The following is a 17,354-nucleotide window of genomic DNA, read 5'->3' as shown; positions in this document are numbered from 1 at the left end:
TTAATACTAAAATAATATCTCTGGAGTTAAAAAGCATGTATGGTCTGCAGAGCAGTTAGTCATGATTAATAGAAAAGTGGCTGGTTATCTCTCATTGCCTTTTTTACGTTAAACTGCCGCATAGTTAGTCACCAAAAATGCTGTTTTCGCTTTTCTTGTAACTAGTTGCCATAGTTGCCACAGTGACATGTAACAAACTGGGAGAGGAAGGCAGTCATGAGCAGGAAGAAGGAAGCTGTGAGATTGCTAATATGACAAGAGCACATCTCTTATGTTGACCAAAATTATTTTATGCTTTTATCTAAAAGATGAGGAAACATAGGACTGAGTAACACTTAAGCTTCCTCTGAATGCTTTGAGCAGGGCATTAAGAGTATCACCCTTTGCAGGGTGGATTATCCATCAAATGTCTCTGTGTGAGAATGTTAGTGTAGAGCAGCTGATAAATTAGTTTCTCACCAAAGCTGTTGTATATTAAATTTAATTTTGAATTAAATTATTTGAGTCTGTCTTGCCTTTTCAAAACAAACCAGTTGTTTGTTCTCCTCACCCTTCTGTTGCTTTTGTAAATGCAGCTTGTTTTTAAAGCCATAATTTAGACTTCAGCCTAAACAGTGGTTTCAGGCTGGGAACTGCAGATACTATTTGAAAGGTTCAGTTGAAAAGATAAGCAGGCAATTGTACGATACCTCCGTGTCATGCTAGTAATGCATGTCACAGTGTTTTACAGTCAGATATAAGTGTGGCTGAGGAAGGGAAGTAGTACTGGTTTTCTTAGTTGCCTGTGGCACAAATAAAACAGTTTTAAAAAATGTTTTGACATCTCTGTGGTCTTGGAATGTAGCCCAAAAAAAAAAAAGCGAAAAACAAGAGTGAGTGTGACTGGTGGTGCCAAAACATCAAAAGGCGGCAGTGGTCTTCAGTTTGAAACCTAATGTGTCTTTTATGGGACCAGTTACATAACAGCAGCTACTGAATTTCTTGGGAGCACAGCCACCCTTTTAAGAATTTTCAAATTCTTTTTTCAGTATACTTTATTTTAAATAACTAGTAAGTTGAGGGAAAAACAGCATACTGTGAGCTACACTGAGCTGTTCTTAAGGCCTCAGAACAGTGGTTCAGAATTATTTTAGTCTAGGTTTAGCTTAATTTTGTTAATTGTTTAAATTAGAATGTTTGTTGAGAAAAAAAAATATTTAGCACTTAACGTGGTCTGTTTCAGGATACTCCCTGGGAATTTTGTCTTAACAAATTCTCTGTTCCATGCAAAACCTGGATGCCAAGAATACTTCCTGTCTCCCTGCTTGCCTTCTGTAGTCATTATAATTTTGGCTTTTTTCCCCCCTGACATTTCTGAAGTCATTTGTGATAGTGGAGACTGCAACTCTAGTAATATATTCCAGATAAGTGTTCCTACATTCTCTTTGTGAGATGTCTTCAATAGTAGTCCTACACTTATTTCACAGTTTTAACAGAGATATAAGAAATTATTAAGTAATGAGATTGCTCATTGCAATAAGATTAGTTTATTTTTTTTCTGAAGAGAAAGCACAGGTTCAATTGATACAATTGTGTTTAATATGCATTCTAAATATCTGGTTTTATTTTATTTTTTTTTTTTTTCCTCCCAGTACTTACTATGCTCTACTTGCCATTAGAAAGCTATTCTTTCTTGGTGTTCTTATACTTGGAAAAAGTTCTAGGGTGGGCAGATACCTTAGCAAAAAAAAATGCCTTTGCTGAGGTGTTTTGTGTAGTTCTGAGAGGTGACGTAAGTTCTGTAAGGCTTGCCTCTGCGTGGGGGATTTGTCAGTGTAGTGTAGCAGTTAATCTTGTATTGTGCAAGTCAGATCCTGGATTGCAAAATGATAAAGTTTTCAAACAGCTCTGCCTTACCTGCCTCAAACAGATACTTTTTTTTTTTTTTCCTCACTATTCAATATTTTTTTTTTTTAAATATCATCTCTCTGTTGAAAAAAAGGAAGTGGAATGTGCAGCAGACTCCTTTAAGACCTCAAAGAATTTTAAAATTCTAGTTTGAAAATTTAGTTTCAACATTAACAAATTTGGTTTAAGCTCAAGTAGCAAAAAGAAATTTGATTCAGACTGGTGCATACCTATGTGCCTTATGTCATGCTTGTGCTCAACTTCACTGTTGCTGAATGTATCTTTGCAAGTGAGAACCTCTTTCCCAATAAGGTAGCGCTGTCAAGGGTAGGAGCTTCAAAATCAATACCCAGTCTATGGGTATTCTAGGGTTCTGCAGCAGTGGATGAATTGTGTCTTCTTTCCCCAGAAAATGTCAAAATTTAAAGCATTTCAGACAGTAAAAGTCTACCTGGGAGTATCTGACTAAGCAAAAAAGATGATCAAAGAAATGTGCTATAGTTAGTGGGTTCTTAAGGTCTAACAGCAGATGTAACATCCTTGTTGTGTCAGTAAGATAGTGTAGAGGCTCTGTAGATACCTGCCATGTGAAGAGCCTCTGATCTCTGTACAGAGAAACTCATAGAGTCATAGAATGGTTTGGGTTGGAAGGGACCGTCAAAGGTCATCTAGACCAGCCCCCCTGCAAGGAGCAGGGCCATCCCCGACTAGATCAGGTTGCTCAGAGCCTCATCCAATCTGGGATGATTAAGGGATGATTGGTGGTATATTGCCACTACCGAAGTCTGGTGTCTAAGTGAAATGTGAACAGCCGGTATTTGTTTGGTTTTATTTGGAGGGAAGGCAGAGAGGAGTAGATTCCTCCCCCTGGGTAGGTAGTTTCTGCACTCCACATTACCTTCTATTTATTTGTATTTTGGAAGTTTGAGAATATCTGCTGTGAACATTTTCATAAGCTTATTCTAGCACTTTACTATTATAATTATCTATGAATAGAATGGTTTGTTATGTGAATGGGCAAATGTACTTAAAGCTGTAATTAAAGATGTTTGCTTAGTCTTGCCACATCTGATGGGCATGAAGCCAAAGCACCTTTCTTCGTGTTAAGTTATGATTCTCTGATCTTTCCGAATAGGTATGTATTTGGGTTTTTTTTTTTTTTTTACTCAGTTCCGTAGGTTTTGCTGTTTCCAAGAGAGATATGAAAGTGATTATTTGATTTTTATTGAATTCTGTAATTGATTGCAGTTCTGTTGTGTTTGAAGTTAAGGTTGTCACATCAAGGTTCTCAATTGAGTAAGTCTTTGTTGAAGCCTGTCTCTGCCCTTCAGTAAAAGACTGACAAGGCTCCTAAGTTTACCTGCAGACTATCTAAGCTTTAAGTTAAGCTAATTTTTTTCAAGAATGTGTAACTGGCTTAGTTATTAGTTGTCACTGAAGAACTAAAGGACACAATGGTACTTTATTTTGAAGAAAAACTGTGTTTGCTCTGCCTTCACCCTGTGATGACTGAAAACTTTGTAGCTACAGTTAGCATAGCACTGAGTAGACCTGTTGCGCTTTACCTTCTACGCAGTCCAGAAAAAAACAACTGGGGTAGATGACTTTTGGTGAACTCAGGGTAGACTCACTTGTATGTCTGTCTGAAAAATATAATTCAAGTTTCCCAGCTATTCTTTAAAATCATTTTACCCAATGTTTACTTATAGCTTTACATTTTGTTTAGGTATTTGACTACTTTTCTTCTATCACTTACTGAGAAACTGCTTTATTCCTTATATTAAAAGGGAAAAAAACGAAAAATACTAGTATGTGTGTGTGTTTGTGATTTGTTATTTGAATGCCTTCTGGTAGTGCTCTGTAAATTAGACACTTCTCGAATTTAATTTTGCCTATATTGGAATTAAATTTTATTGGAGAATCTCTGATAAACCTACTGCTATCTATTGTAGAGTTTTGCTATGGGTAGTAATATACTGAGTGAAGAATTAACAAATTTCTGTTCATTGATATTTTCCTTCCTGTAACTCTGTTTTACATCCAACTCAGAATAATCCTTTTCTCTCTCTCTCCAGCTCACCCCTGTCCTCAAACAAATAAACAGTCCCCCTAACAATACAGGTGGTTGATGCCTTGGGGCATCTTGTGTTAATTTTGCAAGGGCTGTCACCAGTGACAAATCCCTGCAATATACAAGGCAAAACCTTTTCATTCTGCAACCCTTAACTTTTTTTTTTCCTGTGATTCCAAGACACTGTAGGCACAGAGAGTTGAAGATCTGTTTCAGATAAAGTTATTTTTGGATGTAAGTTTTGAGAGGTTAGTGTTGTGTGTGAGACTTGAACATTTTACTGTGTCATTATTTAAAAAATAGGAGTCAAAGTTGCTGTATATGAGGTTCATCTAGCACTTTCCTAGAGTATTTGTAAACAAAGTATATGTAAACAGTATTTGCATCCATTAAAAAAACAAGTTTTGAGAAAATACTGGGTTTTTTAGTCAAGGTATTTTGCTTAACTGTTTGTATCATCCTCTCTTGCATCTTTTCTGTGTGGATAATTTAATCGTACCTGTGGAGTAAAATCATAAGTGTTCTTCAGTTTTACATTTTTTTGTTCACTTTATTTACCAAAAATTTAATATTAGTAGATAAGTAATACAAACTTTGTTGCATGTTTATGTGTAAAATGTTTGAAGATATATTGTCTTTAAAATAAACTACTGATTCTGTGTGAAGATGGCAATAAATTATCTGAAAACTTTTGTAGGGATTTAGAGCTTTATTTCTGATTTTATTTTCAATAGGAACATTATTCTGAAAAGCACAGAAAGCTTTATTCTCAGTCCCAATCTGGGACTGCTCTTGAGATAATGATAATGGAAAAATTAGCTTTATAAAGTACCTTAACATATTTGATAGAAACTGTGGTGTCAAGGAGATGTATTTGATTGTAATCTATTGCTCAGAAATATTTGTACTGAAAGCAGTGTCATTGAAAGAAATCAGTAATGTGGTGACCACCGATGATGTTGTTATACATTCATATATATCTGATGTTTAACTTCCATAGGTGTTTTATGCTTTGTTGTGAAAAATACAATATAAGTGTTTCCATATTTTAGGTTAAATAAGATTATGAATCAGGTGGCCATTCAGCGGAAGAAGCAGTTTGTTGAACGAGTGCACAGTTACTGGTTACTTAAAAGACTCTCTAGGAATGGTGTTCCTCTCTTGAGAAGGCTACAGTCCAGTTTACAGTCACAAAGAAACACACAACAGGTATGTGACACACTTTTTACTTATAAGAATAAATCAGAAAATCTCTATTTTCCGGAGTAAAAAATGAACCAGGAAACATAGCGCAGAGTGAAAACTTTCTCTTATTCCGGACTGAGTAAATTCTTTACCTTATTCTTAAGTAATATGACTTATATGGGAAATTGGACATTATCTAATCCTTTTTAATTTGTGCGATATGAAAAAAAAAATATATATTTGTGTGAATTTTTCTTTTGTTATGCTTAAGTGTTTCACAAAAATACTGTCACCAAAACTATCCTAATACCATTGTTCATTGACTAGTATTGTGGGGTTTTGGAACTTATTCTTCAATGTGCTATGAGTTAGTAAGATTTAAAAAAAAAAATATATTTCTCAGAAGATGCAAAGCAAATGTCATCTTTGACACTTATAACTGAGAAAACCAGAGATTTTTACAGAATAAAGGTTAGACATGCTAATTTACAGTTTTTGAATTCATATCCATATTGCCCACCTCATTTGTTAATAACAGAACAAAGAGCAAGTTGTTGATGCAATTCAAAGATCTGTTTCAACTTTTAGTTTCACTTTTGACATAGGTAAGTGAGATTGTAGAGAAGCATAAATTTATGCAGATAGTTTCTTCAATTAAAATTCGTCCTAGCTAAAATACATGTAGGTTGGTTAAAGTTGTACACATTTGCCAGTCAGAATTGCTGAAAACCAGGAAAACAGTCAGTCCAGATGTGTATCAGATTCAGAAAGTGATACTCTTCTGCTTCCCATTTTTGTATTATGAACACTGGTTCCCATTTTTGTAATACGAACAGCTCTTCAGTGACATTACAGGTTTTGGCAGGTTTTTTTTATTGTTTTTGTTTCAAGTCACTGGTGGCTTGAAAAACAGTTAAACCTTCTTTTCTGAGTTCTGTGTATGGAACCATGTGTGTGGATTTTGAAATGCTGTGAAGCATTATGATGTGGAAGTTATTACTACATACCAGTTACTTTTTTTTAATTGAGCTGAAAATGTAGTTGGCTGTGTTCTTTCCATTCTCCAGGTGTTTGACTTCCAGTGGGATTGTTCCTGTAAAATAGCATATAGAATTTAAGAATGTATTTTATAATCATTTTCTTGTATTAAATTGAGATGTCTTTTTTTCCTCTTCAAAGCTTAACTATTACTTTTGCTTGAATTGCAGTGGTATTTACTGATTAAGTCATTAATTGATGTAGTCACAAAAATATGATGGTCAACACTGCATCTGCCTTTTTTCTGTGTGTTTCTTTTCTTAGCTTTTAATGAAAAAAACTAACTGGTAATTCCCAGAACCGTTGAGGTTGGAAGGGACCTCTGAAGGTCATCTAGTCCAGCCCCACTGCTCAAGGAGGGCCACTTAGAGCAGGTTGCTCGGGACCATGTCCAGATAGTTTTTGAGTATCTCTAAGGGTGGAGACTCCACAATCTTCCTGGGCAGCCTCTGCCAGTGCTTGGTCACCCTCACAGTCAGGCAGGGGGGAGGAGGCGGGAAAGTGTGTTTTGATGTTCGGAGAGACTGTCCCGTTTTTCCCTTTGTGCCCCTTACCTCTTGGCCTGTGACTGGGCACCATTGAAAGGAGCCTGACTTTGCCTTCTTTGCACCCTCCCTTCAGATATTTATATACATTGATGAGATTTCCCCCCACCCCGAGCCTTTCCTTCTCCAGGCTAAACAGTTCCAGCCTTTCCTCATAGCTGAGATGCTCAAATTCTATTTAGGTGGAATTAACTTTGAGTATAAATGGACATCTTGTTTGCCTTTCTTTCATTGCTTCTGTATCTTCTGTATTTTAATACTATTTTTTGGGTTGTAACTTCTCTAGAATATTTTGTATCCTACTTTCAATCTTTGATTAATCTTTTAATTCTGTATGAGAGGTTTCTACTCTGAAGAGTGGTGCCTGGCACTTACATAATAATAGCTGAATTTAATTTATTCAGATGGTAGACCTTTTTCTTTTTTTAAATGAGCTTGAGTCATTAAAAATAATAAAATGAAGCACAAAAAGATCCGGGGCTCATGTGGCAGTATAGACCTAGACTATAATTTGTGTCTGAAAAAAATAACTTGTTAGTTGGGAAGTACTGTTCCTATTGAAGTGGCATGATGAGACGGCAACATTTCTAAATATTTAAGTAGTAACTACCAAAATAAAACAAATCTTACAATTGATGTTTGATTATAATAAAATAATTCCTAGATAGGAAGTGTTTAAAATCCCTTTTCCTGTTTGCAGTCCTGTACAAACACTCTTTCTTTCTTTTCATTTCTAATTTCAGAACTATGCACTATTCTTAAGTACAAAAATAATGAAAATATTTTCTAAATTAATTGGAAACTATTGGGCATTTCTGAGACTTTATTCTTAAAAACTTGAAATTAAGTTTGTCTTTTGAAAAGAAAATGCAAATTTCAAGCAAAGCTGAGTATTAAATGATACTGTTGATGAGAAGTGTGTAAGTAATGCTTTTCAGTGAGTAGCTTGTGTCCTGAATATGGCATTGTCTCTTCTCTATAGCATCTTCAATATGTATTTGTAATACCTCTTTGAGTCACAACTCAAAGCATTTCATGCATTAGTAATCTTTTTTACTCCAAGTATAAGCCAAACCATAATGAAGACTTTAATAAACAGCTGTGGCATAGCTGCTATGAGAATGCCCCAAAATTTTTAAGATACGGATTATTATTTTGTTAATTTCTGTCTAGATGGAAAATTCTTTTTACCTTATTTTAGATGAGAGGTCAGAACATCAAGAAACTTAGAGATTTTCATTCAGTCAAGGGAATATAAACACAGATACACATCAGATTGTATTTTTTAATTATTACTGTTATTATTTAAACTGAAGAGAAATGTTAAGATCAAGAACCAAAACCCTGAAAATGGTTTCAGGATGCCTAGTGGAAGGTGGTTTTGATCTCTGTTTGTTTACTAGAAAAAAAAAAAATAACAGGAGAGGAAGCATTCATGATTTAGAATTACTTCCTAATGAACATGTTTCAGAGCTCAGTTGTGATATGCTTTTGAACATGTTATGTTTTGAACAGTTCTAAACCAGGCAAGATCTTGGCTTATATACTACCTCACTATCTGCAAGAACAAGGAAACTTCTCAAAAAGTAGTTTATACTGTCACTTCTCTCTCCACTTAGAAATTCAGAAAAGGTATTGGAAATACTCTAATAAATTTATAACCCGATTATTTTAATTTTCTTCTGTTCTTAAGTAATGTTTGAATAAAAATAAGGCATGAAATTTAACTGTAGCAGCTTGTTTCTGCTCTAGTGAGGTTGTTTTAAAACTGCTGTTCAGAGAAAAAAAAGTAGAAGGTGCTGGTGACTAAGGCCATATCTGCACTGAAGATTTCAGTAAGAACTGAAGTTGCAGCCATTAAACTGTTTTGACCGATTGACATAAAAGTACCAGCAGAGGGTCCTAATGAAACTAATTGTGTTGATCAACATCCAATTTAATCACTGTAATTCTATTTTCATTTGGCTCATGCTAAGCTGCAGTCACTGTAGGAAGGGAGGCTGTCCCCATATATTCACATCCAGCATAAGTAGTCATCTGTTGGTATACCAACAGTGTTCCTTCTGGTTTGCAGCGACTGGTGACATTCTCATGGTGGGAGCTGAAGCTGAAGACCAGTTCTCAGTCAATGCATATTCTGTGTACAGACTCGGTGTTTCCCTCTTCCCTCAGTATTAATAAATATGCCAGGTCTAGCTTTTCTAGATAATATTTGATTTTCAGCAAAAACTAAGTCAATCAGAAAATACCACAAAGTTTCTTTCTATTTTTTTCTTGTGTTAACAGCCAGAAGAAACTTTCTGTCTTTGTTACAGAAATAAAGATTTGGAAGAACTCTTTACCAGGAAGTTAATAGAAACTTTCTTTGTCAGAAGGCTTTTGAAAACTAAAAACTTTGAAAGGAACTCTTTTTATCCAAGTTTCTATTAGTTAAATATTGGGAACTAGTGTGTCATGTTCTTTTCAGCTTGCCTGGATCTTTTAATCTAATTAAGGTATATGTTGTATGTCAAGTGATAAATAGGTTAGGGTAAAGAGTGTTTATCTTAGCTATTATAGCCATGTCTGCCAACATTACTTTCCACAGAAGTGTCAAAAAATCAGAGGCACAAAATTTGTGTGCCCAAAAAAAACCAAAAAGGTGCTCTTGATACTTCGGGTCACATTTGCAGATTTACACCTACCTGCCTATGTTATGAAATGAAATTGGTCAAACAACTGATTCAACTGATTTTTTTTTTTTTTTTTTTTTTTTTTTTTTTTTTGAAGTGCAACTGCACTTCAGATTTAGCCAAATACTTGTCTCTAATTAACTCCCTCAAGACCTGGTATAACAAAGTAACTTTTTTTTTTGTTGTTGTTGCTATATTTAAGTTTCCTGACCCACCCTAAAACTGTCATGGTTTTGTTGACTTAGCTTTCAGCAGGATCAGTTCCCCAGTTTCATGAACTATGCAATTACATAAGGCGCAAGAGTGGACTCCGAATGGCTGCAAGCAAAGGGAAGACAAGCCTTCTACTTTTAGCAATAGCCACAAGTTAATTCTAGTTCTGAAAAACAGTAAAACTATGGAGTCAGTTAACAGTTAGGTTGCTTTTCCACACGTGGGATCTGTACTCAGAGATTAAGGGGTATGGGAGAACAGATGTTAGTAGCGGTGTAGAGTTTCTAATTCTCTGTGAATTTTAAGGAATTGAAAAAATGAATATTAATATTTGTTCTGTCAAAATTTACTTTGAACTATTGTGACCCTCAACAGTTAAATTATTATGTGTCTGTGTCATCAAGACTTACCTCCTTAAAATAAATTATAACTGTCAATGATAATAGTCATTAGGAATGGGAACTAGAAGTTTCTAGCTACATTTTTTTTGTGATGGTTTTTGGGGTTTTTTTTGGTGTATTTTTTTAAAAAGAGGAACAAACTGGTTTTTTCCACATTGCTATGTTGTAGTACAGAGAGAGTTTTATTCAAATCTCTGACTTGACTGAAGTTGAAAATCCTTAACTATCAACTAACTTCATAGATTCCCCAGGTACTTGTGTTTACTTTTACAAACTGTATAAAGCAATAGAATACCATGCAGGGCGTAGAATCATCACCCTTGCAAATCTAATAGGTATTTTTTTTAAACTGCCAGTTTTTGCAATTCTGGTTTTAGAACCTTTTGTCTGAAAAATTACACAAGCTTGCTTTACAGGACCTGTGATATGTCTAAATTATCCTTCTGTTAAGGAGGTTTTTGCTTTGGATATAACAATTTGTTATGTTGTTTGCTGTTCATCTGCTTAGCCAGTTTTCTTTAGTCCTCTTGTCTTCTGTTTTTTGTAACTTATGTAATTCATTGTTTGTTTGTTTTAGTTTAAAAAAAAAAAGCTACATGACAATTACTTATCAAATGTATATTGCATTATGCTGGTTACAGACAAGCATACATCTCTTTCTGAGATTGCTTTATTAAGTATTAATTGTTCTTGGTACTAATATCAGGACTTTTTAATGTCCTTGTTTCTGGTGAATTACCAATACCATTTGAATACTACAGGTAGTATTCCAGTATCCTCCTTTTTCTTATGAAATATAGTAAAATCAAATAAGAAAGGCTCTGCTTTCTGTATGTATGAATCAAACTAAATACAAGTTTTTTAACACTACCTCTTCCTAAAAATATGTGATTTAAATGCTTTCATCGATTCACTGAAAGGTTGTATTATTATACTACCCATTTGCAGTACCATTTGAAGTTACTATATTGTTTAATCAACTGGTTTTCATTTCTTGTCCTCAGAAATTGTAATTATTTTGTTCTGTTACTACTGTGTCCTGATTCTGCTGTGTGTGGGGAGGCGGACTGTGTTGAGCACAATAATTTGTTTCTGCCAGGCTTGAGTTTCTGAAGAAGCTGATGATGTTCACCTGGTTTGGATTTTGATGTGAAAATACTCAGTCTTATTTTGTAGCTTGTTATACTGCTAGGTTGCTGTTTGCTACTTTGCTTTTTCTGATGCAAACAGCCTTCACCATAGGATTGCTTTCCAGTTTATAGATTTTGTTTTCAGCTAGACAGCTGAGAAACTCTAGAAGATACCCTGACCAGAGATTTTCTTTTATTGCAGTATGAAGCTTATGACCAAATACCGTAACTTTAAGACAGTAGTTTCTCCTTTCCTGTCAATATGTTCTGTAACTGTACAAAAGTAGCTTAGAAAAAGAAGTTAGTGATTTCATTTAATTAAAACTGTTTGATTATTTTCTTAGAGAGAAGATGATGAAGAAATGCAAGCCTTAAAAGAAAAATTGAAATACTGGCAAAGGCTGCGCCATGATCTTGAAAGAGCACGTTTGCTGATTGAACTTATACGTAAGCGTGAAAAATTAAAAAGAGAACAGGTAAATGGAGTACCTTTTAATTTGGTGAAACTTTTCTGAAGGAAAGATAGTTCTAAGTATTCTCACACATAGTTTTTGTAGTAGAAAGACTGCAGTGTTTGTCTTTTAATCCTCATGTAGGATTGAGAAACATGCATGCATGCGTGCACTCCCACAAACTGTTTAGAATACATACAATTATCATAGAATGGCAATGAGCAGGGGCATCTTCAACTTGATCAGGTCGCTCAGAGCCCCATCCAACCTGACTTGATGTCCCCAGGGATGGGGAATCTACAGCCTCTCTGAGCAACCTGTTCCAGTGCTTCACTGCCCTTGTCATAAAAGAATTTCTTCCTTATTTCTAGTCTGAATCTGTCCTCTTTTAGTTCAAAACCATTACCCCTGTTGTGTTAAGTGTAGAGAAATTATTTAACAAGCCATTCTGTTAGACTTGCAAAGACAATTGGTTTCTGAAGAACTGTAGAAGATGTAATCTCTTCAAGTTTTTCCAATAGATGTGCCTATAATGAGTAGCACTTTTATACTTCTGTAACAACAAAACAAAAAAAAGCTGCAGCTATGTCCTGTGATATTCTAGAGTTAACATTGCCGGGAGAAGAGATTTGGAGAAGCTGTGAAAGCAAAATATTTGCACTTATTATTCCTTATTTATAAAAACACCGTTCAAATTTTTTTTTTGAAAGCTTTGAACATTAATTGAAAGCTAATATAGTTTGTAATTCTTGAGTGCTTTCTGGAATTCCATGCATCAGCCCTGTACATTCACATATCACTTCCTATTCACGTGTTATGTATTATTGTTTATACACATGTATGTTATGTATGTGTTTGTATCTATATACTTTGTTTACATGTTTATATTCTATGTATACACACACACCATTAATCTGTCATTAAGAATTTATTTTTGCCATAAGACGACTGTTTCAGTGTTGATAACTTTAAATGGCCTGAAACTAACACTATGGAGGAGTTGTAATGTTGTCAAAAGTAATGACAGTTCTGAAGGATAATCAAGTATTTGAAGATGTTGTTGATTATGTTTCTTTAAATTATTTTTGTTTTAATTTATATAGAATACTATCTTTAACATTACTTTTAGTCTTATGTAGTCTCTAAATATTCATCAGATTCTCTTTTCATACTTTCAATATGACACTACAGCTGAAATTTAACTTTAAATGTGTTACCTTTAAATTCTTGTTCTTATTTTTGCATTGGCAAATTATGAAGCTGTTTTTATGTAACATCTTTTCAAATAAAAGAAATACAGTTGAAAATTGGAATAAAATTCATTTATAAATAAAATACGTGTTCGGGTTCTGAGAAGCTGGAATTGAAGTTGAGTCTACAATGAAGGGCTGAGAATTATTTTCCTTATAAAGTCATCAGGTGAAAATGTATGTCAGACAAATGCCAACTGATTATATTGAAAATAGCATTGACCTAACTTAAATTTCCATTGTGTTTCACATCTGAAGTACTTTATTGTTGCTGCAAAACAAGTTTACAACAGTATTTTAATGAAAAAATGCTCAATTGGATAATTATTACTTTAGGTCAAGATTGAGCAGGTTGCTATGGAACTTCAGCTTACTCCGTTCACTGTACTTCTGCGATCAGTTCTGGATCAGCTGCAGGAAAAAGATTCTGCTCGTATATTTGCTCAGCCAGTGAACCTTAAAGAGGTATGTTTTAAGCTGTATTTCCTTATATTTAGATAAGTGGTGGCACTTACCTAAGTATCTAAGACTTGGTGGTACTTAAGTACAAGAAGTAAATCATTGCATGCAGAGTTGTGAGCAGTGTTACATTTTCATCTCTATTCTGATAATTTACGTTATGAGTTATGACTTACTGCTATGAAAGTCTATTTATGCTCATATACCAAAATAATTTCTGGGAAATACTTGTACAGAATGACATGGGCACATATTGATCTTTTGCAATAAGATTATTTGGTAAAGCAAACTCGAAGAGCGTCTTAAAAATTGAAATGTGGATACTGTGTTCTTACTTGCAGGTGAAATTCCTTTTTATTCACTGGAAAACTAGATAGAGTGTACGTATGTGTATCTGTGTGCATACATACATATACAATGCATACATGTGTATAAAGATGTATACATCTCTATATAAATGGCATATATAGTATGTGTGCATACACTATCTAGACATGTATAAATACATACATTTATAAGTATCTATGCATAAATACACACATGTACATAAAACCACAGAATTCTAAAAATATGTAGTTTCCGCATCTGTTAGTAGAGCTCCAACTTTGTTACCTAGGTTGCAGAACCTTGTAATATGTAAACTCCTGTTGGTGTGCAAATGTTTGCAATATCGAGATGTGCAACTCAAAGCTGCAGTTTGAAGTTCTTGATTTGAGGTGTTAAAAAATATATTTAAAAATGTGGATCAGTTAATAGCTAATGTTACTTTGTCTGTAATAAGATAATTTTACTCATTCGTGTTTTAAATATTTATTCAAAGGTTCCAGACTATTTGGATCATATTAAACATCCTATGGATTTCTCTACCATGCGAAAACGGTTAGATGCTCAAGGCTATAAAAACCTCAGTGAGTTTGAAGAAGACTTCAATCTTATAATAGATAATTGTATGAAATACAATGCAAAAGATACAATATTCTATAGAGCTGCAGTGCGGTTAAGAGATCAAGGAGGTGTAGTTCTCAGGCAAGCTAGGCGAGATGCTGAAGGAATCGGTTATAATAATGAAACTGGAATGCACCTACCTGAACGGCCTAAACTTGAATCACCCCAGCCTTTCTCTTGGGAAGATGGTAAGATGATTTTGGATTATTTTTTGAAGTTGCATTTTTCATTACGGACAGTATATAGATTTCATACAGGCATTTAAAATTGTTGCTGTTCAGTTTGCTGACTAGATAACCCTCCCGGTGCCCACCTCCCCAATAAAAACATTGCTTGAAAGATTAGAGTGTTTCTATTCTATTAGATCTGTCAGTAGAAAACAGTGTTACCTAGATTCTGATTTTGACAGTGCGAGAGCCTAATTTTGTAAGATAAATGAAAAAGGTTTTGAAATTGAGCACTTCTGTTCATGCAATTGTACATGCTTGTAAATAATAGAAGATGACTACCAGTGCCCATAAACTTAAACACATTCTTAAATAACCTGTTGAATTAAAAAAATCAAGCACTTTTGTAATTCTGGGAATTAAAATTAATTCTTTTGACATACACATCAGTTTTCTGAGGTTTTGGCAGTAAGGGAGAATAATTAACACTTCTTCTTTGACCATGATCTTGCCATCTCTTTGACAAGAAGGAAATAATCTGTTAGAGTGGGAAGGATTAATTTTGCCCTCCTTCTGACCTTGTAATTCTCTGCTTTACTAACTTTTCTTGAGCAAAATGCTGATCAAGAAGAATAGTAATTACATAGTGGGAATTTGTTTCGACATTTCTTCACTGATAACAGTAAAGCTACTAAGACTAATCTTAAGTAGCCTTTGGATTACATTTTTTATTCTAGCAAGTGAATTTTTTTTTTAATTATTCTTCTTGTTGGTATTATTATTCTGGGAAACACTAACACATTTCCAATTTTTACGTATTTTGACTTCAGTGGATAGGTTACTGAATCCTGCAAACAGAGCACATATGTCCTTGGAAGAACAGCTGAGAGAGTTGCTAGAAAAACTCGATCTGACCTGTGCAATGAAATCCAGTGGGTCAAGGAGCAAAAGAGCAAAGCTGTTAAAGAAAGAAATCAGCGTTATTCGCAACAAACTGAGTCAGCAACACAACCAAGCTCCCCAAATAGAGTCAGGTATTGGAAGTTTTGAAGAAGAAAGTGCAGCATTAGACCAAGATGGGGAAGAAGAAGGTAAGGTTTTAAACCATGTTTAAGTCAGTACTCTTCTAAAACCTTTTCAGTCAGTTGCTTTAATCATGTGAATTAAAAACTATAGTAAATGAATATTATATTTAATTTTTAAATGGACAAATAGCCACCTAATCACAACAAATATTTTAAGAATATGAGAATGATATTTTTAAACAAAACCTCCCTCCATTTTTTTTCACCGTACCAACACTTTTATTTCTTAGCACCTTAATTTTTAAAAAGTACAGACAATCTCATATGAAAAGGAATTGGAAATTCCTGAGTGGAGAACATCTTTCTGCTTTTGCAAATCCACTTAAATGCCAAAATACATATTAGAGATCCTGTGAACCTAGGTCAATGGTGCTGAAAACTCTGGCTGTTGTACTGTCTTTAGTAGCATTTTTATTCTCTACTCCAGATTCTGGGGAGGGTGGAGGGTGAGTTTGGGTCTGGTTTTTTTTTTGTTTTGTTTTTGTTTTTTGTTGTTTGTTTTGGTTTTTTTTAAATAAAGTTAAGTTGATAGGACTTAACAAACTTCATGTTGTAGAATCAAGTCAGCTGCATCTAACCAGCCCTTCCCCTTGTGCTTCTCTTCCTCCTCAAAGCATTGATCTCAGAACTGCATGTACTCTTGGCTAATTCCCATTGATTCCATTGAAAGACCTAACTTTGTATTTCAGTTCAGTATTGTATTTGTATTTTTAGTTTTTCAGTGAGTTACTGAGGTCTTTATTGCTCATTTTTAAATGATGCAGAGAAAATTTAGTCTTTCTAAAAAAAAGTTCTGTTGAGTTAGTTTCATGATCAGTACTTCTCTAAAAAGCTAACCTATTTTTCTTTAGAAGGATTAGACATGTTTAATTTTGAATAAGTGCATTGAAAGGGAGGAGGAAAGAGGTCAAGGGAAAGTGGAAGCATGGTAATAAATAAAACAGTCTGTGTCTGGCGCAGCTTGATGCAATCAAACTTTTTGGAAGGTGAAGTCAATAAGATGACTGTCCTTAACTGCCATTCAAAAAGCAACTTGGTGTTTAATTCTTAGTGTGACTAAGAGAATGCTTTTCAAACATATAATTTGCTTGAGATTTGAACGACAATAGTAGAAAAAGTGTACATGAATCAGCGTGCTTATCTTGTTCTGAGGCCATTAGGTATTCTTAAAAGGTTTGGTTTTGTTTTTTGGTTTTGGTGGGAGTTTTTTTGGGTTTTTTTTGTTTTTTTTGTTTTGTTTTTTTTTTTAGTTTGAGGGGTTTTTTTGTCCTCAAGTCGTGATGCTACTGAATATAGTTCCTTAGGGATGTAGTTTCTGTCAGATAATGAATACACTAACTTTTTTTTTACTTGTAGTGTAACATTTTTATGACGTAGCCTTTCATTGCAGCCATTGTGCAAAAAATAGTCCAAGTGAGCAATAGCTGTTTTCTTATAGTACACTTCTTTAAAAAGCATAATGAAGAGCGTGGTCTAGAGTTGATTGGCATTGTTGTTACAATTCTGATTTAGTGGAGAGTTAGAGTAATTAATTCAAGTTTCAACTCTGAAATGGAAGGTACTTAGAGGAGTAAAGAAATATTGCCAAAAGAAAGGTGAGGAAAGTAGTAGAATCTTGTGCCCAGGGTCTCTACAGGAGCTGACTTTAGAAGAGCTGTGAATTACTCCCTTGCAATTCTGTTTTAAGTTTCTGATCATGTGAAAGATATGGTACCAGAATAACACCATAAAATGTAGGTTTTAATGTCTAAGTAGTCCTCAAATGGTTTTCTGTGCTTAAATCTTTTTTGCAAGTATTTTCTAATTATAAGAAAATCAGAATTTGTTCACAAAGAACAGTCACCTTGGACATTC

General features: G+C 34.3%; 1 protein-coding gene across 5 annotated transcripts in view; it reads left to right on the top strand.

Annotated features, from left to right (window-relative positions):
* Positions 1-17,354, top strand: part of BRD1 (bromodomain containing 1) — a 60,781-nt gene that overhangs the window by 13,244 nt on the left and 30,183 nt on the right. For all 5 annotated transcript variants that reach the window (XM_086746940.1, XM_086746956.1, XM_086746931.1 and 2 more), the window contains exons 3-7: positions 5,011-5,167; positions 11,487-11,618; positions 13,181-13,309; positions 14,124-14,436; positions 15,246-15,506. In XM_086746940.1, the coding sequence (XP_086603066.1) occupies positions 5,011-5,167; positions 11,487-11,618; positions 13,181-13,309; positions 14,124-14,436; positions 15,246-15,506 (992 nt within the window). The remainder of the gene's footprint in view (positions 1-5,010; positions 5,168-11,486; positions 11,619-13,180; positions 13,310-14,123; positions 14,437-15,245; positions 15,507-17,354) is intronic.

The sequence above is a fragment of the Chlamydotis macqueenii genome, chromosome 1, assembly GCF_036417535.1.
Source record: "Chlamydotis macqueenii isolate bChlMac1 chromosome 1, bChlMac1.mat, whole genome shotgun sequence".
NCBI lineage: Eukaryota > Metazoa > Chordata > Aves > Otidiformes > Otididae > Chlamydotis > Chlamydotis macqueenii.
Note: the sequence above shows the minus strand (reverse complement) of the source record. Positions and strands in the feature narration are given on the sequence as shown.